Here is a 26,676-nt window from a genome sequence, read left to right as displayed (position 1 = left end):
ATGGACCCTTTCCTCTCAGATAAAAAGGTAAAAGGTAAATTAATGTCAAAATAATTGCAGACTGGCTAAAGTATGTCTCTAGCTTCAATTTTTTTTTTTTTAAGATTTTTATTTACTTATTTGACACAGAGAGAGCACAAGCAGGGGGAGCAGCAGAGGGAGAGGGAGAAGCAGACCCCTGCTGAGCAGGGAGCCCGACGTGGGGCTCGATCCCGGGATCCTGAGATCATGACCTGAGTGGAAGGCAGACGCCTAACAACTGAACCACCCAGGTGCCTCACTAGCTTTAATTTGATAGGCGGGACACCATTCCATCTTTTGAAATAAGACCAAAAATGAAGTTAGGCTGTCAGCATGGGAGGGCAGTTCCCAGGGGCCTAGAGTGATTAACAGGAAGTCAGAAATCCACTTCAGAGCTTCCCAGAAGCCAAAGCAAAATGGAAAATGAAAAAATAATAATTTATATGGTATGCCAGGCCAAGGAGAGAAAAAGATAAATGAATACCCCAGAAAACCTTCCTGGGCACACAAAACTGACGGAACATCTGGCTTATTTTATGTTTTTTGGCTTGCTGGGCTGGGAAATCTCTTTTTCATGCAAAAGTAAATATGTTATATGTATATAACTAATATCTAATATCTAATATTGGGGTATCTAATATCTAATATCGTGTAATATCTAAACTCGATTATTGCCAGTACCTCCCACACCGCCAGTGTGATTTCTTCTCCGCCTCCCGCCTCCCCACGAGAGGTCATGTTATCCTAAATTTTGTGTTTTAAATTCCTTTGGCTTTTTAAAGATTATTTATTTATTTATTTGAGAGAGTGGGAGAGAAAGCACAGCAGGGGGAAGGACAGAGGGATAGAGAGAAGCAGACACCCCACTGAGCAGGGAGCCCGATGTGGGGCTCGATCCCAGGACCCTGGAATCATGACCTGAGCTGAAGGCAGATGCTTAACGGACTGAGCCACCCAGGTGCCCTTATTATTTCTCTTATTCTTAATTGAGCTAACAGATAACAGTTCAAAGAATAATTCTAAGAATGCATTTGCTTCTGCATGCTAATATATATGCATATAACATATATGCATGCTGACGCATACTTGCAGATAAGTGAAGTAAGCGAGGGAGGGAGGAATGAGGATTATTTGCATACTCTTCCCTGTACAATCCAGCAATCACAATCCTTGGTATTCACCCAAAGGAGATGACGACTTATGTCCACACAAAAACCTGCACACAGACGTTTACAGCAGCTTTACTGATGATTGCCAAAACTTGGAAGCAACCAAAATGTTCTTCAGTGGGTAAATGAAAAAATCAACAGTGGCCCATCCAGATAATGGAATATTGTCCAGTGCTAAAAATAAATGAGTTATAAAGCCTTGAAAAGACATTGGAGGAACTTTAAATGCAAATTACTAAGTGAAAGAAGCCCATCTAAAAAAAAGCTACGTACTGTACGACCCAAACTACATGATATCGTGAGAAAGGCAAGACCGTAGAGACGGTAGAGAGATGAGTGGTTGCCAGGGGTTGGGGGGTGGGCACAAGGGAGGAATGAGAGCAGGTGGAGCCCAGAGGATGCTGAGGTAGTGGAAATACTCTGTGTAGTACCACAAGGATGGAGAACATGTCATTGTACATCTGTCCAAACCCATAGCACGTCCAACACCAAGAGTGAACCCTAACGTTAACTATGGACTTTGGGTGATTACGACGTGTTAGTATAGGTTCGTCAATTGTAACAAATGGGGCACTCTGGTGGGGGATGTTGAGATGGGAGAGGCTCTGCCGGTGTGGGGTGGGGGATATATGGGAAATCTCTGTTCCCCTCAATTTTGCTGTGAACTTAAAACTGCTCTGAAAAAAAGTTTGTTTTTTTTTGAAAGGCAGATTGCCACATGCAGCACCTCATTTGGATGTGTCTGGAGTCTTGGAAGCGTGACTACCCCACGTTCTCCTACAAAGGAGAAAGCTTGAGAGCCTGTTTGGAGGTTCTAGCAGCGGACAGTGGCTACTCGTATACCCTTGACTGAAGAATGAGCCTCCTCTATTGGGGAAAGTCACCCTCTTCGACCAGGCATGCAGCTCTAGGAGGGATGCACACGGAGCAGGGAGGGAGGAAGGGGGCATCCGCCCAGCCAGCCAGATAAGCCTGATCAACCCTGGTGACCAATGGGGTGACAGATGTCACAGTCAGATCGCCCTCACATCCAACACAGTGGATCATTAGGAGACTGGGAGCAGCCACCACAATAAAGAGTTAAAATCTCCATTTCAGTTTGCAGACCTAGAACCCATTCAATGAGGAGAGGCTGACTCCCTTGGAAGATGGCCTTGTAACACCATGGCAAGTGTAAATGGCAATGATGCTCCCAGTAGTCCCCCCTGCCGCCCCCACCGCCGCCAAAAGTAAGAGCTATTTAGTTGGGCAACTTTACACTGAGAAAAGGGCAGTACCAAATATTTTGGGGACACTGGGTCCAAGTTTTGATATGATACCTGGAAACCTAAAGCATTACTTTGTCCCTTAGTTATAGTAGGGGCAGGTGGGGACCAGGTAATCAGTCATCCTGGCCTCAGTCCAGCTCATAGCTGCTCCCTTGGGGTCCATGGGCTCTCCCAGGGGACATTTTCCCTGTCCCCAGATGTATAATTTGAAATGGACAAACTTGAGGGTCGGCAGAAACCCTATAGTGGCCTGCATAGTGAGGTATCATGGTGGGGAAGGCCCCATGCAATGCCCTGGACACGTTCCCTTACTCCATCCAAGATACTAGGGGCAAATAGTGGTGATGCACGCCATCCTTAAAAACATCAGGGATGTGGGGTGTGGTCCCCAACATGTCTCCATTTAATTGATCACTCTGGCCTGACATGGGCCCTGAGGATGACTGTGGGCTGTGGCAAGGTCTACCAAGTCATAGCCTCAACTACGGCTGGTGCGTCCCATGCGCTCTTTGCTGGAGTGAATGACACACATCTGCACACGGTATGTGGCCATTGGTTCAGATGTGCATCCCCTTCTAGCCCTGTCGGAAAGGGGAATCTGAAACTGTTCTCATTCATGTGGGAGTCAAAAGTATACATTCTTGCTCCTCTAGAACCTTCCCTCCTTCTCTAATAATGGAGTAGAGGGACCTGGACTTTTGGGCCATGCGACATGGTCATCACATTGGTCCATCTTATTGCTCACATTGTGTTATTCAGACTCTATGAGCAAACAACGGCTAATGCAGTGGGAGAATTGTTCACACCTATGAGTTGTACTTTCTGAGGCTACCCCAGTGTGGGGGTGGGGAGCGGTTATGGCCTGGTGGTGGTGGAAAGACTCCCCACCTGTTTTTGCTGGCATGAGTGGAGTCAGTTTTTTCTATGGTATTTGGTTGGAGTCGAGTGATTACTGTCTAAAAGTTTCTGCCGTTCTAGAATGATCTATTCATGGTCTTTGGCTAAAGAGAACAGACTTTTTGGGGGGTTTTCTTCCCCATCTATGCCTATTTGTGCTTCCAGGTTGCCAGTTCCTTTAGCTGCAAGTCTGGGACATATGGGGGGAGACAGAAGAAAATCGAGAACCCACCACTGTGTCCTTCCTCAGGTCCCATGGCCTCTAGCTGGACAGCCACCTTTTCTCCACCTTACAGAGTCTTAGGTTTTTTAAATGAATATATAATTTCCGGAGTTTTCAGTTGTACTTAATGGGAGGAATAGGGAAAAGGAATATTCCATCTGCTGGAAAGTGGAAGTCCAGAAGCGTTTGACCCACAGAAATGAGACCTCCCACCACATAACATTGGATCAAGGGATCCACTTTATAGCAGGGGACATGCGGAAGTGGGCCCATGACCCTGGTATTCACTGGTTCTTCGCAGAACAGAACGTGCAGAAAATGCCATCCTGAGAGAGCCATGGAATGCCCTCTGGAAGGCACAGCTGAGGTGCTGGGCTGGGGTTGATACCAGGTGAGGACGGGTGTCATCCTCCTGGATAGAGTGCACATTCCCTATCATCAGTCATTATACGGTACAGTGTCCCCAGCAAACATGGGGTAAAAATAAGGGAGGTCCTACTTATCATTGCTCTGGGTGGTCCACTTTGGAAATGTGTGCTTCCTGCTCCATGATGCTGGGCTCTGTAGGTCTAGAGGTCTTGGCTCCCGGAGGGGAAATGTGTCCACCCATCACCTTGGGTTTCTCATGCTGAGAGACCAGCAGGAAAAGACCCTGATCATTAGAAGGAGGGGAATCTGCTATTACATTGGGGATAGAGAAGAACTCCTCATTGTCAACCACTCCATGGAGGGGTGGGGTGAAAGCAGAGTCACTAATTTGGAGAGTGGATATTTGATTTCTTCACTCTCTTGACTTCCATTACCCTGTAGGGTTGTCCTAGTTTCTGTTGTCCTAACTCATCTTGACACCCAGTCTTACCTCTGTGGCCCAAAGAGTCCGTGTGATACAATCTCTAGGCCCCACACTTCTGGAGATGTTGCCTGTGATGACAGGATACTTCCCTGCGGCCGCCTCAGCCCTCGAGGCCTTTTGTGGTCAAGCTCTCCTGTCTGCAGAAAGCAGGCTGGGGGGCATAGGATGGAGTTGCTAGGAAGATTTACCACTCCTCATTCCTCATTTCTGCCCTGGAGGGCTTTCTCTTTGTCTCGCCCTCTTCTTAAAAGATAACAGACACTTGTCCCAGAAAGGGCATGGAAGCTCTGGGCAATTTTGTCTCTAGTCCAAGGGCCTGGTTGGCCAGGGAACACATTCAGTTTTAATTTTCACTCCCCAGTGCAGCATTTACCAGTTTCCAAATCGGCCCAGTTTCGCCAATTTCAAGCTGCTGCAACGTCACTAATCTCAGAGATGGAGGAGATATGCTGTATTAGCTCTTGAAAGCTGGTACAAGCTGGCTCCGGAGCACCCCCAACCTGTTCCTACATTCAGACTTCTTTCTGGAAACTGTCTCGTTTCTCCTAATTTACTCCCCCCAGAGTTTATCAACAGATCTGGCTTGAGAAGTAAGCTTGGCACAAAGGATGGATGAAAGAAGTATGCTTGGCACAAAGGATGGATGGATGGATGAAAGAATGAATGAAATCCTTGCTGCTTGCTCTACCATCCTTGTGTGCCCAGCATGAGGCAAATAGGACTCACTGGAGAAAAACGAGTTGGTTTGAAAGGCTCTCTGCACATAGAAAGGGCACCACACTTGAAGTCAGAAAGTCATAGGTTCAGGATCTGGCTCTGTCATGTAGTATCTATTTCACTGAGGCCAAGACCCTTAATGGCTCTGAACTTCATTTGGATCATCTGCAAAATGAGGCTGAAAAGACCCTGCTTATCACACAGGGCTGTTGTGAGGATAGAACGAAATAATGTACAGTAAGAACTCCAAAGTGCCATTTTATTGGTATCACTGCACAGCAAAATCAGGAATTTGAAAACAGCTATGAGTCGGTTGGTAAGAAGATTCATCAGAAAGTAAAGCTTAGTAAACGTTACTAGAAATGCAGGGTAGTGAGGCTAGGCATGGGGTCAGAGAGACGTGGGTTTGAAAACAGTCTCGACCACTTATTTGCTCTGTGACCTGAGGAAATCTCATCAAAAAGGGGGATATAATAATACCTACTTGGTAGGGTTATTACAGGAATTAGAATTAGTACATCAGTCAAAATAGGCTAATTATGCTCAGTAGCAAAGAGCGTTCCAGTCTCTGGGAGTTCCAGCGACAAAAGTTGATTGTTGTTTCCCACTAGTAATACATGTTCACTGTGTTCCCTGGGGGTGGGGGAGGGTCTGCTCTGCATGGTTTCAGGCTGGGGTGGGGGGAACACTGTCAGCTGCCTCGGCAGAGGGAGAGAGGGCCTTCCACCAGCACGGAAGTGACATCATTTCTACTTAGATCTTTTATGCTATTGGCCAGAACTGGGCATGTGGCCCCACTAACCCCAACCTGGTTGGGGTCTACAGTCCTCCTTGAAACACGGCCTGAAACATTGAGAGACAACGTCCACGATGACGTTGGCATGGAATGCCCACCCAAAGATTCCTTGTCTCCCCTCCCTAGAAATTGAGGAATAAGATGAATTCAACCAACGGGCTTGAAATTTGCTTGATCAGCACACACTGAGTAACTACTTAAATCTTCCCTTTGCAGTTTTATAAGTGTAGGAGACAGAGGAAAAAAACCTACTAGTTTAAAAATGGGCCCCAGAGTCACTTTAGAAAAAGAAGTGTATTTTATTCAACAAAATGCCCAGAAAACCATTTTGTTGTGGAAAAATAGCCCCCAAGCAGGGTGGCTGGGCTAGGACATCAAGCTAAATTACTGTACATATTAAAGAGACAAGAATTTATAGTTTCTTGAAGTAGCCTGGGATGCTTTCTAGAAAAGAGATTCAAATATTCAATTTAAAACCATCTGCTGTGGGGCGCCTGGGTGGCTCAGTCGGTTAAGCGACTGCCTTCAGCTCAGGTCATGATCCCATGGTCCTGGGATGGAGTCCCACATCGGACTCCTTGCTCCGGAGGAAGCCTGCTTCTCCCTCTCCCACTCCCCCTGCTTGTGTTCCCTCTCTCTCTCGCTGTGTCTCTCTCTGTCAAATAAATAAATAAAATCTTTAAAAAAAATAAAATAAAATAAAACCATCTGCTGTGGTACACAGCGGTCTAGCTCCACCCTCAAACCTTCAGCAAAACCCTGCCACACTCTGGGTAAGTAGTGTTCGTTGGGGGCGGGGTGGATTAAGAAAAACCGTCTGCCCAGTTAATTCAGGACAAAAAGAAGAGAAAGCTCCTGGAGATATCAAGAGTTTAGCAGAAAACTATTATGAGAAACAACCCTCCCCCCCCCCCCAAGAATCCTCAGTTATTCTGCGGGGAAATGCAATGAATTCCCCAACCCAGCATATGAGATATTTTGATTTAAATATTAAAGGGAAAAGTGGTCCTACTAAGCCAAAGAAGATGGGGGCTCTCCAGGCTGCTGCTAACAGATATTTAAAAAGAGAATAGGGGCGCCTGGGGGCCTCAGTCAGTTAAGCATCTGCCTTCGGCTCAGGTCATGGTCCCAGGGTCCTGGGATCAAGCCCCGCATCGGGCTCCTTGCTCAGCAGGGAGCCGGCTTCTCCCTCTCCCACTCCCCCTGCTCGTGTTCCCTCTCTCACTCTGTCAAATAAATAAAATCTTAAAATAAATAAATAAATAAATAAATAAATAAATAAATAAATAAATAAAAAGAGAAGAGTAGAGGCCTCCAGCGGTGCTAGGTGTCTTTAAGGATGTCATGGGTCAACATTTAAAAAGTCATAGTTGAAGGAGATTTCTTCGAGAAATGTCAGCCTCTTATTAAGAAAGACCCGGCACGTAAAGCAGTGAAACGAGTCCCCCGCAGGCTCTCTAAGTTGGAGCAGGTTGGGCATGTTTCCGGCTGGGCATGTGCTCTTTGCCCCGAGCGCCCTCAGTGCTCCTGGGAATTCCTCAATAACCCACGGCCCCTTCAGGACTTCAGAGCCGGCGAGGTGCAAGGGCATTTCTTTACCTCTACACGCCATGTAATTGCCTCCTGTCAAACAGAAAATTAAGTTTCTTGAAATCCAAGTAGAACTTGGGGGCATGAAAAGCTTTGGTGTGACACAGGTGGGCGGGATGGCTTGTTTGTAGAATCCAGAACTCGGTTCTGTGAAGAGGGTACCGTGAAATACAGACTTGAGGAACTCTTCCTGAGGTGTTTTTGTTGGTGGTGCTGGTGATGTTTTGAGAGGGGACTCACTTAAAATTGTTGTTAACATTTCAATTTTAAAAAATGTTTGCCTGAGTTTACACATGAAGTACTGAGAGAATTTACTGAGAGTTAAAGCAGGTTGGTTGTTGGTGGAAGACTCACCCCGTACATGCCCTCCAGGGGGAAATGGCCAGCTTTGCCTCCCCGTCAGAACTTCAAGGCCTGGCCAGAGATTCAGCCTCCTTAAGCACTTTTCTTTTTACTTTCAATAAAGAGTCATTTAGACTTCTTATTTGTTCTAAATAATCCTTAAAAAGAAAAAAAAAAAACCCAACTTAAGTTATTGTCAATGGTTAAAGGAAAATTTTCTTCTACTCACAACACTTCTGATTGCAAGTATGTGGGGGGTTTTCCCACATCAACCAATTCTCCAACTCTCCAGGCCCCGACTGGGCATCCTGCAATTCAATCCTGACACCAACTATGCAGTTAGTGTAGGCCCCACAAGTTAGGGGCTCCGTCCCACAAGGTTTCCCCCACTTCAGACACTAATCACAAGTAGTGGGTCTCCCCCAGGATACCCACACTTCTGTCCAATGTGGCTACAAGTCAATGGTTACCATGACCCTCTCCTCAAGTTCAATAATTTGCTATTGCAGCTCACAGAACTAAAGGAAATACTTAGGTTTACTGGTTTATTATAAAAGATATAGGGGCACCTGGGTGGCTCAGTCAGTTAAACGTCTGCCTTTGGCTCAGGTCATGATTCCAGGGTTCTGGGATCAAGCCCCATGCTGGGCTCCCTGCTCCGTGGAGAGTCTTTCTCCCTCTTCCCCTCCACCTGTTTGTGCTCTCTCTTTCTCAAATAAATAAATAAAATCTTAAAAAAAAAAAAGATATAATAAAGGATAGAGATGAATAACCAGGTGAAAGGTACATAGAGTGAGGTCCAGGAGGGTCCCAAGCACACATACTTCTGTCCCCATGGGGTTTTGGGCACGTCTGGATTATGGATGCTTCTACCATCCTGGAAGCTCTCCAAACCCAGTTTAGGGTTTTTACGGAGGTTTCATTACATAGGCCTCATTGATTACATCATTGGCCTTGGGTGATTAACTCAATCTCCTGCCCGACTCCCCTCCCCAGAGGTCAGTGGGTGGAGGAGTCCTGTCTACGATCAAATATTGTAACAAAGATGCTCCCATCACTCAGGAACTTACAAGGGTTTTAGAAGGTCTGTGCCAGGAACTCGGGGCAGAAACCAAATATGTATTTCTCATTTATGTCACAGTGGTCAAGAAAGTCTGACAGGGAGAAAATAAAGTGAAGAGGAAAATAATCACAGGCTTCCTACTCAACCCTCAGAGACGCAAGGACCATGGAAACGGCAGAGCGGGCTTTCTCCCTGGTCATCCCGGACCTCGGGACGAGAGGCGAGGCCTCTCTCTCCAGCGCAGAGCCGGATGTCAGGTCCTCAGGGACAGCAGCTCTGGGCACAGCACCTAACTGAGGCTGTCCCGACACCCCTTCCAATCAGCTACTCTGATACCTGGGAGTGCCTTGCGGAAAATGGGTTGTCTGTGGTCTACACACGAAATGCTAGGCCTTGGGCGGGGTCCTTAGCCCCTACAGCCCTCAGTTTCCTCCGCGATAAAATGCGGCTGGTAAAAAGAAACCCTCAACCAAGAAACCTGGGGGCAGGTGTGTCCCAGAATTCAGTTTTTCAGATCTGAGAACGGTAACAAGGGGCCCCTAAGTGTCTGTGTTTTGTATTATACATCGCCTCAGAGCAGGGTCTGCCGAAGTTCCCCCTCAACAAATACCCTGTGAGAGCCCCTGAAGGACTGAGAATGTCCACGGAAGCCCTCTCGCTCCTCGTCCTCCTCAGCGGGTCCTTCCAGACCTCAGCCCCCGACTGCTCCTCCTCACCCCTCCCGATGAAATCCAAATTCTTCCATCCTGGCTGCAGACAAGCAGGAAGAATTCCTCCCCACTCCAAGACCCACGTTTAACCACCTGTTCCCCAGGGGGAAGGACTGATCCTCCCCCTAAGTCCTTATTACACAGTCCCTCTCTCCTTCCCCAAGGCAGAACACTCCTTTAGGGGCCTCTCAAGCCTGGCGTTCTAGAATAAAGGCTTATTATGCTTTTGGTGCTCTAGTTGCTTCTCTTCCACAACATTTGGAATTTTATAGTGAAACACAGGCACGTGCACAGGAAGCGGAGTGGACACAAACTGTAAGGAACCTCCCCCAGGTTAAGGTTTGCTGCCAAATGACTTACAAAAGCTTGTTTTCAGAGCTTTTTGGATTTTGGAAATAGGATATGAGCTTTGAGGACCTGTATTATATATCAACAGATGTGGAGATTAAATGAGATAGTCCAGGGAAGTGTTTAGAACAGTGCTGGGCACATGGAGCTTAGTAACTATTTGCCACGTGGATCATACTGAGAGGGTTGTGGAACTAAGGGACTGTCGCTATGGGAGCTCAGACCCACAGGTGTGCAGAGTGATCAGAGTTTAGAGCAACACTGTGGGAGAAGGCATCCTCTCACCCCTGCACCCTGAGAAACTATGGGGGGAGGGCATGTTCCAGCCATACCTGCACTCCTGCCCCTGGCTGCCCGTTTGCAATAGAGAGCCTACGGTCCTCGGCAGCTCAGACCAAAGCTCCGAATGCAGACCGTCCATAGAGGGCTCTGCTTTCCCAATAGTTAAATTATTTATTTTTGCACAAGGCAATAGTAACAGGATCAGCTCCATAGCCTGAAGAGTGTCCAGAATTCTTGGGCTTTTCACGGTAGGGGTGGGAGGACAGATGGACTCAAAGATGGATGGAGTATGTTCCTGTGATAGGCTTTAAGATGTGATCTTAAATCATACTCTAAGCTGTACACACTACAGAAGTATACCCAGCCAACAATATTTTAAATATTGCCCATGATTTAATCACCCATTTATTCATTCATCCAGCCATCGATGCCTGAGCACCTGCTATAGACCAGGCATTGTCTGTGCCCAGGGGGATTCGGGACTGAACAACACAGATAAGGTCCTTGCTATGGTCTGAATATTTATGTCCCCCCCTCCCCCAAATTCACATCTTGGAATCCTAACACCCGAAGTGATGGTGTTAGAAGGCAGGGCCTTTGGGAGGTGATTAGGTCGGGATTCGGCTTTTATAAAAGAGATCCCCAGAGCACCCTTGTCCCTTGCACCACATGAGGATACCGGAAGTCTTTGACCCAGCAGAGGGCCCTTACCCGACCATCCTGGCACCCTCCTCTTGGACTTCCGGGCTCCAGAACTGTGAGCTATAAACTTCTGTTGGTTTTTAGGCACCCAGGCTGCAATATTTTGTTACAGCAGCCCGGACAGACTATGTTAGTCCTCTTCTCACGGAGTTTCCATTTTTAGCGAAGAGGGTGGACAAACATAATTATTCGCCGTGGTGAGTGCTAGGAAGAAAATAAAGCAGGGTCACAGAGCCAGAGTGACTGCAAGTGACTGTTCTGGAAGGGGGGGCCAGGGAGAGTCTCTCTTCATGAAGTTATCCTTAAGGGTTGAGGAGGCTGAGAAGGAGCTGGCTCGCGAAGAGCTCAGAGGAGTGAGCTCCCGGAGTTAGGAAGACAGGTGGAAGGCCCCGGAGGAGGCAAGGTCTGAGGTGTTGGGGAATGACGAGGAGACATGTGGCTGGCGCGGGGGGTGAGCAGAGGAGCTGTGCTTTGAGAGGTCAGCAGGGAGCAGCCCAAGTAGGGCTTGCAGGCACGCAAAGGATGACGGACATTCAGTGTAACGACCAGCCACTGGAGGCTGTGAGGAAAGAAATATGCTCTGATTATAATTACTTAAGGAGCATGAGAATTGTGTTGTTGTTGTTGTTGTTGTGTTTTTAAAGTAATCTCTACCACTGTGGGGCTCAAACTTCCAACCCTGAGATCGAGAGTCACAAGCTCTGTCGACTGAGCCAGCCAGGTGCCTGAGAATTGTTTTTTTATAGTGTGTTCTGGTCTATGATTTTTCACACATCCTTAATGGCATCTATAAGGCAAAGCCTTTACATTTTCTTTTTTTTATTACTTACCTTTTTTTTTTTTTTTTTTTTTTTAGAGAGAGAGGGGGTGCACACGCATGAGTGGTGGGGGGTAGGGGCAGAAGGACAGGGAGAGAGAGAATCTTCAGCAGGCTCCACACTCAGTACAGAGCCCCACACAGGGCTCGATCTCACCACCCTGAGACCATGCCCTGAGCCGAAATCAGGAGTCAGATGCTTAACCGACTGAGCCACCCAGGCGTCTCTATAAGGCGAAGCCTTTAAAGGACTTGTAATTCATTCTAGTTACTGTAGCTGGTGCTCTAGCAGTCGCCCGGTTACTAACAGTACCTTCTGTCACGATTTAACCTCCAAAATCAAATCATCCCTGTCTATCTCAAAGCCTGTGATTGTTCAAAACAAAAGACATGACCTCATAAATATAGCTTTTTCTATGGTGCAAACGCCCCTTACATTAAAAATAGAAATATTTATCAAACACTCGTTTAGTAATGATGCGTGCGAGGACCTAAAGCACCTCCTGTACGAGCCACATGATGTCCTGACAATTCAACTCTGCCCGTCACTACTTAGCTCTCATTTTCCTTCTTGCTTTTGGGAAAAACTATTAATAGCCCCGCCTTCCCTACCTCGCCCACACCTCTCCACACCACTCATCCACTTTCTTGATAAGTGAGGATCTTGCCATCGAGCCTAAGACTCCTGGAGGTTGTAGAGAAGCAACACAGGGATTCAGTCCAGTTGCTGCACTTGAAGACCTTGACCAAAGCCAGCTTCTCGATCACCTCAAACATAGTCTCTAGCTAGCTAGCTCACGGTTTTCCCTTTTGTCCGATGACAGCTTCACCTATTGAAGTAGCTTCTGTTTGTCCAGCAGACAGACGTGCCTGGGTCACGTTAACAATAACACGCTGGAGGAGGTCCTCACCTCCACTCACGACGGCGGGACCTGCATCTCCTCCAAGCCTTCCCATCACCGAGGAGTCTCACAGGGGCTCACAAATGAGCTCACCGTCCACTGCTGAGGCCACCACTACCCACAGAGGCATGAGGGCCCTTCCTCTGTTGTCGGAGCCTTTAGTCGAGACACTTCTGGGGACGCCGGGGAGCCAGATGCTGCAGATCTGGGCCAGGCGCCGTCAGGGTGGGGGCTCCACGGTGGCCAAACATTGCTGCCACCATAGGCACTTTCAGTGTATGTAGTTGAGGGTATTTTAGTCTCTCCTTCCCCTTTCCGCCATGTTCCATTTCTAGACGAAGGCATGAGACCGGGGGAGGGTACAGAGAGGGGCTGGAGGATGAACGCACATTGCGGATGCTTTTCTGAGGTCATCCTGGCTGTATTCGTAACTGAACGCCGCCGTCGTGTGACTGCAACAACCCTGTGTGCTTCTCCGGCCCACTCACGTTCTGTGTCAGTCCCCTCCCCTCGAGTGATAGGGTGTCGCTCTGAGAGTCCAGCGAAGCCATAGAGAGACTCTGGTTTCCATCTTGCTGGCTCTCTCTCTCTCTCTTGCTCAACCACTTGCTTTATACCAGCTGCTGGGATGTGAGCCGCCCTATGGAGAGGCCATGGGGCAAGGAGTGGGGGGAGGCTTGCAACCAGCATCCAGCAAGAAACCGAGGCCCTCAGTCCAGAACGCACCAGGGACTGCATCCTACCGGCGAGTGAGCTTAGCAGTGGACCTGGTCCCAGCAGAGCCTGGAGGTGACTCCAGTCCCTGGCACCAACGTGCCCATTGCCCACCGTTGGTTCTTCACACTCCCTTCATCTTACGACTGCTTTTCCCAACACACAATATCTTTCCTGTGTACATTCTACTTCCTCAGTGTAGAACTCTCCCTTTCCTCCTCTCCCCCAACTTTCTCATTGTCTGCCAAGCTTCTATTTATCCTTCAAGTTTCACCTCAAGAATTACCCCTGATATGAAGCCTTCCTGGGCTCCTTCCTCTGTATGCCCTTGGCCCCTGAAGGAGTCATCCACGCAGCACTATGGTAGTGACCCAGACACATGACAAGGACAGCACTGTGTGAGAGGGGGAGCACGCATTGGGGGTTCCTGACCACGGTCAAACCCAGAGAAGAGAACTAATTCCTGGTGGGCCCGTGGGGGATGGAGAGCAGCTCAGCCTGTTCAAATAAAGACAGAAAGTCCAGATGAGACCAGCAGGATCTGGATGGTGGATCCAGCCCCTCCTGGCTAAGGGTTTTCCCCGATACTCCAATGAGGAGGGTTTGCTAATTAAGAGCTGAAGCACCTGCTGTTATTCTCGAACATCTCCATTTAGTCAACCTCACTTCCTATGTTGATTTTAGAAGGCTCTATGTGCAAAGAATTCCAATGGATATTATTAATTCAGTCAGGCAGCCATTCAGTAAATATTTATTGAGTGCCTACTCTGTGCATTGGGAATACAGGGGTGGATAAGATAAACAACATTCCTGCTCTCCTGGAGTTTGGGTTCTAGCAGGGGAGACCATTAAACAAGTAACTATATAAATAAATACAGTTCCTACAGAGTGTGATAATTGCTATGAAAGAAATGAACAGTGTTGCCCACTGCAGAGTAAGTGAAGAAGGCCTCTCAGAAACAGTGGTCAAGGAGGCACCTCTGGGGATGCATCTGAGTAGAGATCTGGATGGCAGTGAGGTAGCCATGCCCATAGTTGAGGAAGAGCATGCAGGGCATAGGGAATAGTGAGTGCAAAGACAGACACCGAGGAGGGGGTTTGTAGACCTCATTCTTAAGCTCAAGTGCATGGAGACCAACTTCCAGGCACCTGTTTTGCAATGGAGCTATACAGGGCCGATTGTTATTTTGTATACCAGCAACAGGTGGTATAGCAATAAACAAAAGATGTCTTTTTTGTCCTCTTGCAAAAAGTGTCATTGTGAAACTTACTAAAGGCCCATATTTTGCATGTTAATAGATTATAGAGTCAACAGAGGTGTCAGATATCATCTAATCTAACTTCTCATTTCAGGTGAGAAAACTGAGCCCCAACAAGGTGAAATGGAAGTCCTGTGGTCCAAGGCTTGCCAGTGGCAGGGCTGAGATTAGAACTCCAAATGTGAAATTATGTACACTCTTTCCTTAACAGGTTAAGGCAGTTACTCAAATTATTTGTATTTCTTTTGAAAATTATAAACCCGATCTTCCTCCTCTTAAATTTCTCCCTCTTTAGTTTTCCTTCTAGCTTGAAGCTCTTCCAAATCCAGTTGTTAAAAAGGAAACCAACTTTGATTAAGGGTTGCTCACACTCTTCTTACTTGAATGTGAAAGCAGGGACTGTAACATCCTTTGGCTACCAGAGGGAACTAAAAACACCTATTCAGAGTAAATAGTCTTCTTTCTGTACACAAGTTCTCACCGAGTAGCCTGAGAATCTTCTCGGCTGAATATGGCTGAGTTTGAGACAGAAAGCAGAGGCAGGACTTTGGCTCGCACACCTGTTGCCCGCACCTGCTCACGTGATTGGCCCACAGCAGCTGAGTGAAATTACTTCATCTCTATTGAACTCAGCCACAGAGGGCCAGGTAGCTGCCAGAGCCGGATTTTTAAAGCTGACAAACGCCTGCAAAGCACCACCACGCAGCATTTATAACAATTAAGGTGGGGATATAAGGCCCAGCCAAAAAGAGTAGGATTCGCTTGGAGGAGATGTGACCAGAGCTTACAGGTATAAGAGGGGCGTGGGGGAATGGGTTAGCCTGGTGATGGGTATTAAAGAGGGCACGTTCTGCATGGAGCACTGGGTGTTATACACAAACAATGAATCATGGAACACTACATCAAAAACTAATGATGTAATGTGTGGTGACTAACATAACATAAAAAAAAGAATGTAGGTCAGGTGGTCTGAGGTCGTTTACCAATTCCGATAATATTATAATGAGAAGGTACACCTGAAAGAATGGGTCCGGTTGGGAGTGAGGTAGCCATGCCCACAGCTGAGGGAAGAGCATGTGGGGCACAGGGAACAGTGCCCAAAATGCTCCTCCTGGAAGAAGATTCTTAGCAGGAGCGAAAGGAAATGCTACTTACATGGCATGAGAGGGTCACTAAGGGTGAGAAATGTGTGAAACCACGGACCCCTCCGATGACTTCAGGTCCCAAACTGCTTTCAGTAAGTTCAAATTTGTGCATGGAATACTGAGGGTAGACTAGCAATCCCTTAGTGTCTCTGGGTAAGAGACTCTGGGCCAGGAGCAGCTTATAAAGTCTTAAACTTTGGGGCTTCTGTCCTTTACCACCAGGACCCTGGCTGCTCTTCGGTGCGGATAGTGAAGCAAACAGAAAAGGGGAGCATATACAGAAAGTGCAGCATTTCTTCTCACACGCCAAATGTCCGTATACAAAGGTATTTTAAAAAGGTGTGCGTGTGAAGACGCCAGTCTTCTCCAAACAGGATGACGTAGGCAAGTTTCCTAATTTCTCTGAGCCTCCGTTTTCCCATCTGCCAAACAAAGCAAACTTCACATTTAGGACAATTTCACGGTCCTTAAAGATCCCCACCGGGAGGGGCGCCTGGGGCTCAGCCGGGTAAGCGTCTGATTTCGGCTGAGGTCATGATCTTGGGGTGCTGGGATCGAACCCGACCTCAGTATCCCCGCTCAGCGGGGAGTCTGCTTCTTCCTCTCCCTCTGCTCCTCCCCCATGCACGCTCGCTCTCTCTCTCTCTCTCTCTCTCAAATAAATAAATAAAATATTAGAAAAAAAAAGAGCGGCTGGCTGACAGCAGGGAGGTGGATAAACAAGTCGGGCCCCAGCAAGTTGTCCCGCCCCCTCCGCCCCCCGGACTCCGATTGGCCCCCCGGAGGGGGCGTGACCAGCCGGCGCCGCGGTGGGCGGGGCCGGGAGCGCAGGGCTAACCCTCGACCCTGTCGGTCGCGGGGCCGCAGACTCTCTGGAGTCACGGTCATGGCCGGCCGAGCCCGCGGGTCCGCGCGCGCGCTGCTCGCCGCCCTGCTGGCGCCCGCGCTGGTGGCGCTGCTCGTGGCGCCGGCGCGGGGCCGGGGCGGCCGGGATCACGGGGACTGGGCCGCCGCCGAGCTGCTGCCACCGCTGCCGCCCCGCGAGGACGCGGCGCGCGTGGCCCGCTTCGTGACGCACGTCTGCGACTGGGGCGCGCTGGCCACCCTGTCCACGGACCCGGCGGTGCGCGGCTGGGCCTTCGCCGACGTCCTGTCGCTCAGCGACGGGCCCCCGGGCGCGGGCAGCGGCGTGCCCTACTTCTACCTGAGCCCGCTGCAGCAGTCGGTGGGCAACCTGCAGGTGAGCCGGAGGCCGCAGGGCCAGCCTTCCGACTGTCGCCGAAATTCTGCCGGGGAAGGAGGGCGGGGCAGCTCGAGGGAAGAATTTGCGCGCGGCCCTGAGCCCTGCCTCTTACCTCCCGCGCCGGCTTTGCAGCATTCCAACTGTTGGGCCACTAAAGGCGGGAATTGCCCGCCCGCCCGCCGCTGGGGTGAATTCTTGGCAGCACCTGCCGGGGGGACTTCGCACCCTTGAGTCGTCCTGGGGCACCGTGGCGCTATTAAAAGTCTTACAGGGCGTACCCTTCCTTCTGAATGAAGAATTTTCCTTTCAGCAGCAAGAAGCTAATACACTACATCGTGAGTGTTTAAGGCAGCCTTGAGGCCCCCGGTGCACATTACCTTCCCTGGTTAGGAGCAGAACTGATGTGAGGTCTATGTGGTCACCCTTTGCCCGGCTTTTGTGGCGGGGCCAGGCTTAGAACCCTCTGGTGGATCCGTGCTGTCCCAAGTGGTGTCACAACTCTACAGCGTGAGGGGGCTAGAGCCATACAGAGTCCGGGAATGGGCTGCGGATGAAGAACTTGAAGCTTAGACAGGTTGAGTGACTTGCCCAAAGCCAGTAGCCCAACTATGCCAGGTCCGTCTGCCTTCAAAATACAGGTCACAGAATGGTGGCACATGACCTGAATATGTCCCACAGACCAGTTTTCTTTGGCCCACACAGAGTTCTGTTTGGTTTTATAATAAATTTGAATTACAGTAGTCGCCGCCTCCCCCCCCCCCCCCCCCCCCCCCCGCCCATCCGTGGTTTCACTTTGTGGTTTCATCTACCTGAAGTCAACTGTATTTAAGAAGCACAGGATTCTCCTTCTGAGATATTGTCAGATAATTGTAGCCTAGCTCCAGGTCACAAAGCCTACCCCCTTCACCTCGTTCCCTAGGCATTTGATCATCTCTCAGCATTATCATTAGATGAGTGAGTACGGGACAATAAGATACTTTGAGAGAGAGTGAGCATATTCGCCTAACTTTTATTACAGTATATTGTTATAATTGTCCTATTTTATTACTAGTTATTGTTGCCAATCTCTTACTATGACGGATTTATAAATTAAATGTTATCACAGGTGTGTGTGTGTGTATAGGAAAAGCATAGTCTATATAAGGTTTCAGCCATCCACAGAGGGTCTTGGATTATATTCCTTGTGGGTGGGGAGGGAGGGGCTAGGGTAGTTACCAACATTCGAAAATTGAGATTTCAATTACAAATCTAAGGGTTTTTTTTTTTTTAAGATTTTATTTATTTATTTGACAGAGACACAGTGAGAGAGGGAACACAAGCAGGGGGAGTGGGAGAGGGAGAAGCAGGCTTCCCGCCGAGCAGGCAGCCCAATGCAGGGCTTGATCCCAGGACACGGATCGTGACCTGAGCCGAAGGCAGACACTTAACGACTGAGCCACCCAGGAGCCCCACAAATCTAAGTTTTTAGTTTCTTGGAAGATCTGTGCCCCTGGGGACCTGAATTCTGTGAATAAAAAACAGAAACCGCTGCTCTTTTTAAGATACACACACCTCCATTCACCCCTTCCTTATTCCCAGGCCACCCCACTCTCAGGCATTTGCCCAAAGCAAGCTCATTCCACTCAGTCAGCAATGCTCAACCCTGGCTACAAACACAGTCATCTGGGAAGACTTAAAAATACGGTACCTGGGTATTTTATTAAAAACACATTTTATTTAAAAAAAACAAAACAAAAACACACAACTCCCCAATCCCTCCCTGACGCTTCTAAAGAGGGAGGGGGATTGAGAACCACTGCTATCCGTAATTATATTTAAAGTCTCGCTGATATGGTCATCTGCTTTGTAGGAAGGAGGAAAACTAAGACTCAGAGGGGACTCCCCTGTGCCCAGCCACTAAAGGCTGCCAGGGAGAACTCCAGCCCAGGTCTTTGACCTGTCTAGAGAGACGGTGTAAGGAACCTCTCCTGGATTTCAGGTTTCTGTGATGGCAGGGAAAAGGTGTGGCCATGTCAGAATTAGTCTGACTCTGATTCCGTCAGTTAACCAGTCAGGTTGGTTTCTACCTCCTCCTTCTGACCTCTGTCTTCCCCCTGTCACCCTACCTGCCAGATTTACATGAACAAAATACCACACAGCATTGCCCTCTGCCCAGAAACCTTTAACAGCATCTGGCTGCCTAGAGCTGCGTAAGATTCACTTGGGATGTTTGTTAAAAGTACAAATACCAGGGCTGGGAACGGAGCCCAGAAACCAGCATTTTGACAAGTTCTCCATGCAGGTGGTTCTTGGAAAGCACAGATTCTAGCCTGCAGAGCACAATCTTGACTCCTTAGCTTGGAGTTGAGCCACCCTCACTCCCCCACCCCCACCACCTCTCCCACATCCCCCCCCACACCCCAAAACCTCTCTTTCAAGCAGATTGGGTTTCTCATAACTCATAATCATGTGCCACATCTCCCCAGTTCTGTTTTTGAAATTCCCGTTACCTTTAGTACATCATCCCACTTCTGTCCTGATTTTGAATATTTTATAAGGCTCTCTATAGTGTCCATATTACTCCAGGCTATGTTGACATCTCCGTATACTAAACTTCAAATACACTTCACTGTACCATCCACTTGACAATTAGTTGTATACTGTCTTCTGATCTCTTCTGGGTCATCTTGCATTTATTTAAGTTTTGTTTATGTCTGACTTTTCAACCAGATTATAAAGTCACAGAGAAAGGCAAACCCCCCCCCCCCTTTTTTTTTGTCTCCTCTGGCCTCTTGCCTAAGAGTGTACAGACAGTGAATGTTTGGCTAAGTGATTTCAAGGAGCTCTCTTTATACTCATTGTTTTGATAGGTCACCATGAGATGGCAGAATTTCCCACACAAGCCACTGGAGTTTAAAGCACTAAATGCAACGTGTGAATTTTGCTGTGATCTCTCAACAGTGCCTTTCATGAAGCTGATTTCTGAATAAGAAGGAAGAATTTTGCTTACTTTACTTTAAATGCTGACACTTCTCTTATTGCTAAAACAGGAATGAACAACTTCTCCAATTTTGAAATCACAAGACAATTTCTGCTAGCATAAGATAACCAAAAAACATGATTCAGCAACTTTCTTGCTTAAATTGTCCGATTAGCTAGGTGAACAACTGTGTATTTTTACGCCCTAGTTTCATATTAGAGTCTAAGCCCTTAGATCTTTCAGTGAAGGCTCTAGACCAGCCTTGTATTTGGGCAATACTGTAATGTCATTTCTCTGGTGAATATGAAACAGATTAAGAGTTTAAGAAAAAAGAGTGAATCAGTTAATCTTAAATATGGAATCTTAGCCCCTGCTTTTTCGGAGGAAAGGTCAAGATCAAACTCTACCCAACTAGTAATTTTCTCAAGTGGTAGGTGGTATTTTACAATTCATTGTTTCCTGGAAGACGCTCAGCTCTAGGGACAGTGTGTATGTGATTTATGAGGTTTATTACCTCTCCAGAGACAGTATCTCCTGTGTGGGGATCTTTATTTTCTCTCTACAGGAGAATCCACATGCTACGCTGACCATGTCTTTGGCACAGACTAACTTCTGCAGGAAGCAGGGATTTGATCCCCAAAGTCCCCTCTGTGCTCACATAATACTGTCGGGAACTGTTACCAAGGTGAGTAGTTAACAAGAACAGAGACGGGTTTTAGAAGAGCATCATCTATTAACAATGAAAGAAAAGACAACTTTTTTTTTTTTTTAAGATTTTATTTATTTCTTTGGGAGAGAGAGAGCACAAGCAGGGGGAGCAGCAGGCAGAGGGAGAGGGAGAAGCAGGCTCCCCTCTGAGCAGAGAGCCTGCTGCGGCACTCGATCCCAGGACCCTGAGATTATGGCCCGAGCCGAAGGCAGACGCTTAACTGACTGAGCCACCCAGGCGCCCCAAGAAGAGATACCTTAAGAATAAAATGAAAATGATTTATGATTGAGATACAGAGTGAGAATATATTCTAATCTGTACTTTCATGAAAACTAAAGGCTTAAATCGGTTGACTTCGTATAGGTGTTTGATAAGATATTTATGCGGAAAATGAATGAGTTTTTGAAGCTGAACAGATGTAACAGCTGCTCAGCTCCTCCGTAGGGAACATCTGTTCAACCAAAGCCTTCTGCCGTTGGCCGTGTTGTACACTGCACAGTGTTTCCCCTGTGTGGGCTCCTTGTCTCCATATTTTAACAGTGGCTTAGGGCCGAGAACAGACCATAGAAGCTGAAAGAGGGGTGCCAGATGTGAATTTAGACAGTGGGGTGAACGCTGCAAGGCAGAGGGCAAGGTGTCCGAGCACTGATCTGATGGCCTTGCCAGCAGATGTGCTTCTTGACCTTGTCGATCATGATTACCTCAGACAAGTTTGATTAATGGTCTGGAAGTTCTGTGTGGACGCATCTCTGTGGCTGCATTTCACGAGCAGGAGAAGGGGGGAGGGGCGGCAAATGCTCTTGAGTTCCACTGTGCTTCTTCCCGAGACCTTTATCCTCTGGGGATTTGCATCTCCATGTTGAACACATGCTTGTTACGGGATACATGTGCCAATGTGACACGGCGTGAGCATCCTAGCATGTTATCATGCGCCCTGTGCCGGTTACTCTGATAGCTCGGAATGACTGTCGGGCAATGGAAGTCGGTACTCGGGGTGGTTTCCCACGTCAGTATATGTGTACCACCAGCATCTGAATTCTTGGGTGTTTTCCGCTATTCTGCATGCTTCCGTCTTTTCCTCTTGATTCCTTAAGTTTAAGATCAGTAACTAAATAGACCCTTCAGGATTTGTAGGATGCTAGAACCCCACATCCTTAGCAGGCGAGAACACAGGGTGTGGTTGTTAGGAGTCGTTTACGTCACATATGCCCTTCAGGTGAACCAAACGGAAACGGGCTTTGCCAAGCATTCCCTGTTTGTTCGGCATCCTGAGATGAAAACCTGGCCGTCCAGCCATAATTGGTTCTTTGCCAAGTTGAACATAACCAACATCTGGGTCCTGGACTACTTTGGTGGACCAAAAATAGTGACACCTGAAGAATATTATAATGTCACATTTCAGTAAGTATTTACACATCTTTCTTCTTTCTAATACTGCAACTTTGATTAGCAGTCCTCGATCTTTTAAAGCAAGGGAGAGTCTTAACCATTTCATGTACCATGAACCGACCCTTTTAGCAAGCTGGTAAAGCCTATGACTTCCCCTCAATAACATTTTAGGTGTATAAAATACATAGGAAATACAACGGAAACAACTCTATTGAAATACATTTATAAAAAATATTTTTTAAATGTGTGGTGTAATAATATGTTGACTTTTTAATGAACACATTAAATAAGATTTAATAGTGAGTCTGTAACATTACTGTACTTTCTGAGTAGTGAGCACTGAACATTTTGTGGCATTTGTGACAACGCTAACGTGATGTGAGTATCTGTGATTTCTTTATTTCTGTTGGTGACAGTCACAGATACGCTATCACCACTCGGGTTTGTTGCCTACATTCATCACTGAAGGAAATGATAAATTTTAGTTAGAGCTTAATGAAAATGAAAACGTCTATTTTCCATCCAAGTTCACAAGCGCCCAAGCTCTGTCTACAGGCTTGAACTAAGGCGATGCTCTGGGGCCCTGGCTGACCTGTGATGGCCTTTTCCCATGAGAATGAGACTTGGGAACTTCTGGACTGTGAATGGTCCACATCTGAGTCTGCGTGCGCGGCCCCGTGCCCATCAGCCCCAGTGCTGTGAGTGCTGGGGGGCCGTGTGGGGCACCCACCAGGAAGTGGACACTTGGGGTGGGGGGAGGTTGACACCCGAGGGCACCCAGGAGAGAACGAAGAAGAAAATAGCCTGAAGATGGGAAAAGGACAGGAAAGAAGGGTGTGATCAGATCCTTTGAAATTAGGTCAGGGTTCCAATGAAGGAACACAGAAGTCTGGGCTTTTCCCTGGGGACAAGGTCGGTGGCCTAGCTGCCGTCCTCCAGGCCGCCTCCAGTGGGAGGTGAGTGTTTGCCGCTGGCTCGGTGCCGTGCTGACTGCCTTACACACTGAATTCTCCCTGCAAGACGCTAGGGCATGTTTCTCTTCGGCTGTGAGATGGAGAGCCGACGCCGACGCACAGAAAAGGAAGAAACTTGCCTGAAGTCTGAAGCCAGTACGTGTTGGTGCTGGGATCGAGACGTCGGCATTCTAGCTCTGGGTCGGTCTAGAGTCTCCCCCCTCTAGCAAGGTGGGGACCTTGCTTCTAACCATGATGATAGCCTGTTTCTCTGGTGACCTGTCCGCTAGCTGGCCGGGCTCCTAACCCTGGGTCAGTCACGTGAGGCACTTGTACTTGTGACGACTGATGGCGCTTTGCAGAGATCAGGGTGGTGAGGCTAAGTTAGGCCTGTAGACTGTAGCTCACTTGGGGGCTTATATTCTCAGCCTTTCTTCATTCCACATAGTTCCACACTGAACTCTTTTTTTTTTTTTTTAAAGATTTTATTTTATTTATTTGACAGAGAGAGAGATAGCGAGAGAGGGAACACAAGCAGGGGGAGTGGGAGAGGGAGAAGCAGGCTTCCCGCGGAGCAGGGAGCCCGATGCGGGGCTCGATCCCAGGACCCTGGGATCATGACCTGAGCCGAAGGCAGACGCTTAACGACTGAGCCACCCAGGCGCCCCAGTTCCACACTGAACTCTTGACGTCCCATCACCATTGTAAAGTTCTTCACAGCAAAGCTCAGGTCTTATTTATTTATTTGTTTGTTTGTTTAATCCCAAACAGGGCCTAGGACAGTGCATGGCTCAGAGCAGGTGCTTAGTAAATACTGGCTACTTGTCAGGCTGATAACTTGAGACAAAGTTCTCAGCTTCTTTGTTTGAACGAGGAACCCAGCAGTCGTGGTGTTTCTTTTGCTTCTGAGCACACAGGAGAAGAGGCTCAGGCCAGTGATTCTCTCCTGGACTGACAAAGCCACCTTCCTTTATAGGAATACGGAGGCAACAGTTACAACATTATGACCTGGCAATGAATTATCCAGGAGGATGGCCCGCGATGCAAGGTTAAAGTTCACTTTTACAGGATGTGACAATCTCTGAAATAGTTATTTTTGTATAAATAACATGCCCAAGGGCAGTGCTTGATTTAATAACAAAAATGTGCTTGCCTATAAGTCTCCATGTTGAATAAGTGAGTAAAATAGATAAATTTGAGGTTCCCATTTTATGCAGACTTGTGAGCCTTTTTCTGCAGCTCAGAGATAAGAGGGAGCATTTCCCTGTCCTTTTGAGAGGAGGACAAAAGTCTAGACCACCTTCTGAGGCAGGACACCAGAATCCTAGGGAGAGGCAATCTTTTTTTTTAAAGATTTTATTTATTTATCTGACAGAGACACAGAGAGAGCAGGAACACAAGCAGGGGGAGTGGGAGAGGGAGAAGCAGGGAGCCCGATGCGGGGCTCGATCCCAGGACCCTGGGATCATGACCTGAGCCGAAGGCAGACGCTTGACGACTGAGCCACCCAGGCGCCCTGGAGAGACAATCTTAAAGCTGACCTTTCAGAACTCATCTGACTATTGTCTGTTTCAGACAAGTTGCACTGGTCATCAGCTCTGCGTCCCAGAGGCCTCTACCAGAGCGTGTGGGCATCATACTCACAGGGGAGGGGTGCTGGCTAAAATGAAGTCTCCAAGGCCGGACCCTAAACCTGTTGCTACCAGAATTCAGGAATGTGCACAAACTCAGGCAATTCTTCAGTACTCTGAAGTGGCTGAAATTCACTCAGGATCCTAAACTTCTGGATCAGGAGCTGCTTGAATCATTCCCTAGAATGATGACCTTGTAAGATTTGTCAACTCCGTTTAATGAAATAATTCTTCTTCCTCTCTCTTCCCCTCTCTAGGTGAAGCAGAATATGGCATCTTTAACACCACCCTGGAGGCTGCTTAGGATGGCTCATGCAGACCCGAAGGGCTTAATATCTCTCTGTAGAATATTTCCCAGATCGGCTTGTTGGCTTTGCTTGCTTGCTTGTTTACAAAATAGAGTCGCACTATTCCTGGATTTCTTGGAAGATTTGGTTGCTAGAATTTTTTTTTTTTCCTCCAAATTTGAAGCCATTTTCATAGAGGGATATCTTTCATTATGATCAAGGAAGTTTTGCTCCATCCGTTCCAAATAGTTTTCCAATGGTGCTCCTTGAAGAGGAGCCAGATTTAGATGTAAGAACATGGGTCCTTACCTCCTGGAAGCCACCGTGCTGGGGGAGGGCCTCGGTCCCCCCCGCGCCTGTGCCCGAGCTGCCCGAGCCCGGCGGCGGGGCTGGCCCATTGCCCGCGCACCTGCACATGCGTGGTCGTGCCAGACCCTGGTGAGATGCTCACGGCACGTCCTCCTCGTGGTCCATTCCTGCCTGACGGTCCCAGGGAGTTGTTGATCCAATGTAGGGCAAAACTATTTCTTATAAAGAACTTTTTTTTTTTTTCACTTTTCAAATCTAAAGTGATGATTACCTGGAACAGAAGAAGTTCATAAACCTTTCCTGAATTTGATTTCCCCGTCCAAGTGGACAGAACGCTGTATAATCTGTGTCCTGCACTCCAAACACACCCCGACATACATGTACACATTATTTTATTTTATGTTTTGCCCCCAAATGGGCTTGCAAAACAAAAAAGGATGCAGGGAATTTTGTGTAAGTCGTTTCTGGTGTTCTTTCGTAAGTAAAGTTTACCGGACACAGACCAGCATAAGCCCGGCCCCAAACCCGCTGCCCCCAGCCGCTCTCTGTAGCTTTCTAAATAATGCTGCTCTCAGCAGTGGCCTCAGCTACTCTAAGTCTTTAAATGGCTCCCGTGCTGTTACTACCTAATTCGGGTCATGAGGGAGAAGGTAACATTTAAAAAAAAATCACATTTCTTCAGAAAAGAAGAAAAGTTTGGTTTTATTATCTATATACATGATTTCAGAAGATGGTGGAAGATCCCTCGTAAAGAGGGGTGTCAGGAACCAAGCTGCCGAATCCTTAAATGGCTAAGAAAGGAAGATGAATACAAGTTGTTATGTTTTAAAATTACAAAATGAGCTTACCTAAAATCCAGCAAACAGCTGCTGTCTAAGAAACACGATTTATATTGAATTTGGTAAAATAGGTTTTTCACTCAAAATAATTAAAAGCATTATTTTCATGAAATGTGTTGGATTTATTTTCTTAAACATAGATGTTAGTATTTATTACACTTTCATTGCCCGCTGTCAAAACCCTTTTGCATTTTTATTTTAGCATGCTGTTAAATCAACCACTGGCTGGCTTCCTTTAGGGCCCCGGGTGCCGAGGTACCTTGTGAAAAAATGAGATTGAGGGTGTGTATCTGTTTTTCTCCCTTTACTCACTGATTGTGAGTTTTATCTTCATCATTTGATACCATATCAAAACATATCTATATTCAGTTAGGATTCAGTTATCATTTGGAAAGTCAGCTACTTCTTCACAGCAGGTGCTGGGGATTTGTTCACAGTTGAATGAGATTATGTCTCTGTTATGTTCTGACTGGCCACCAGAGAGCGCCGTAGACCACTTTTTATGGAGATGCTGGTGTCTTCGTCCTCGGGGCTGCTCA

General features: G+C 47.6%; 1 protein-coding gene across 3 annotated transcripts; it reads left to right on the top strand.

Annotated features, from left to right (window-relative positions):
* Positions 1 to 16,628: 16,628 nt before the first annotated feature.
* On the top strand, positions 16,629 to 26,249 carry CREG1 (cellular repressor of E1A stimulated genes 1). Of its 3 annotated transcripts, XM_036076752.2 has the most exons (4): positions 16,635 to 17,058; positions 20,586 to 20,705; positions 21,946 to 22,130; positions 24,960 to 26,249. In XM_036076752.2, exons 1-4 carry the CDS (start codon positions 16,705 to 16,707, stop codon positions 24,961 to 24,963), a joined length of 663 nt encoding a protein of 220 aa, XP_035932645.2. In that variant the 5' UTR covers positions 16,635 to 16,704; the 3' UTR covers positions 24,964 to 26,249. The 3 variants fall into 3 exon arrangements, with proteins under 3 accessions (XP_035932644.2, XP_035932646.2, XP_035932645.2); XM_036076751.2 differs by lacking the exon at positions 21,946 to 22,130 and having other exon boundaries at positions 16,629 to 17,058; XM_036076753.2 differs by lacking the exon at positions 24,960 to 26,249 and having other exon boundaries at positions 16,632 to 17,058; positions 21,946 to 22,134.
* Positions 26,250 to 26,676: the final 427 nt, after the last annotated feature.

Source organism: Halichoerus grypus, chromosome 7, assembly GCF_964656455.1.
Source record: "Halichoerus grypus chromosome 7, mHalGry1.hap1.1, whole genome shotgun sequence".
NCBI lineage: Eukaryota > Metazoa > Chordata > Mammalia > Carnivora > Phocidae > Halichoerus > Halichoerus grypus.
The sequence above is the reverse complement of the archived record's forward strand: the minus strand, read 5'-3'. Positions and strand labels throughout refer to the sequence as shown.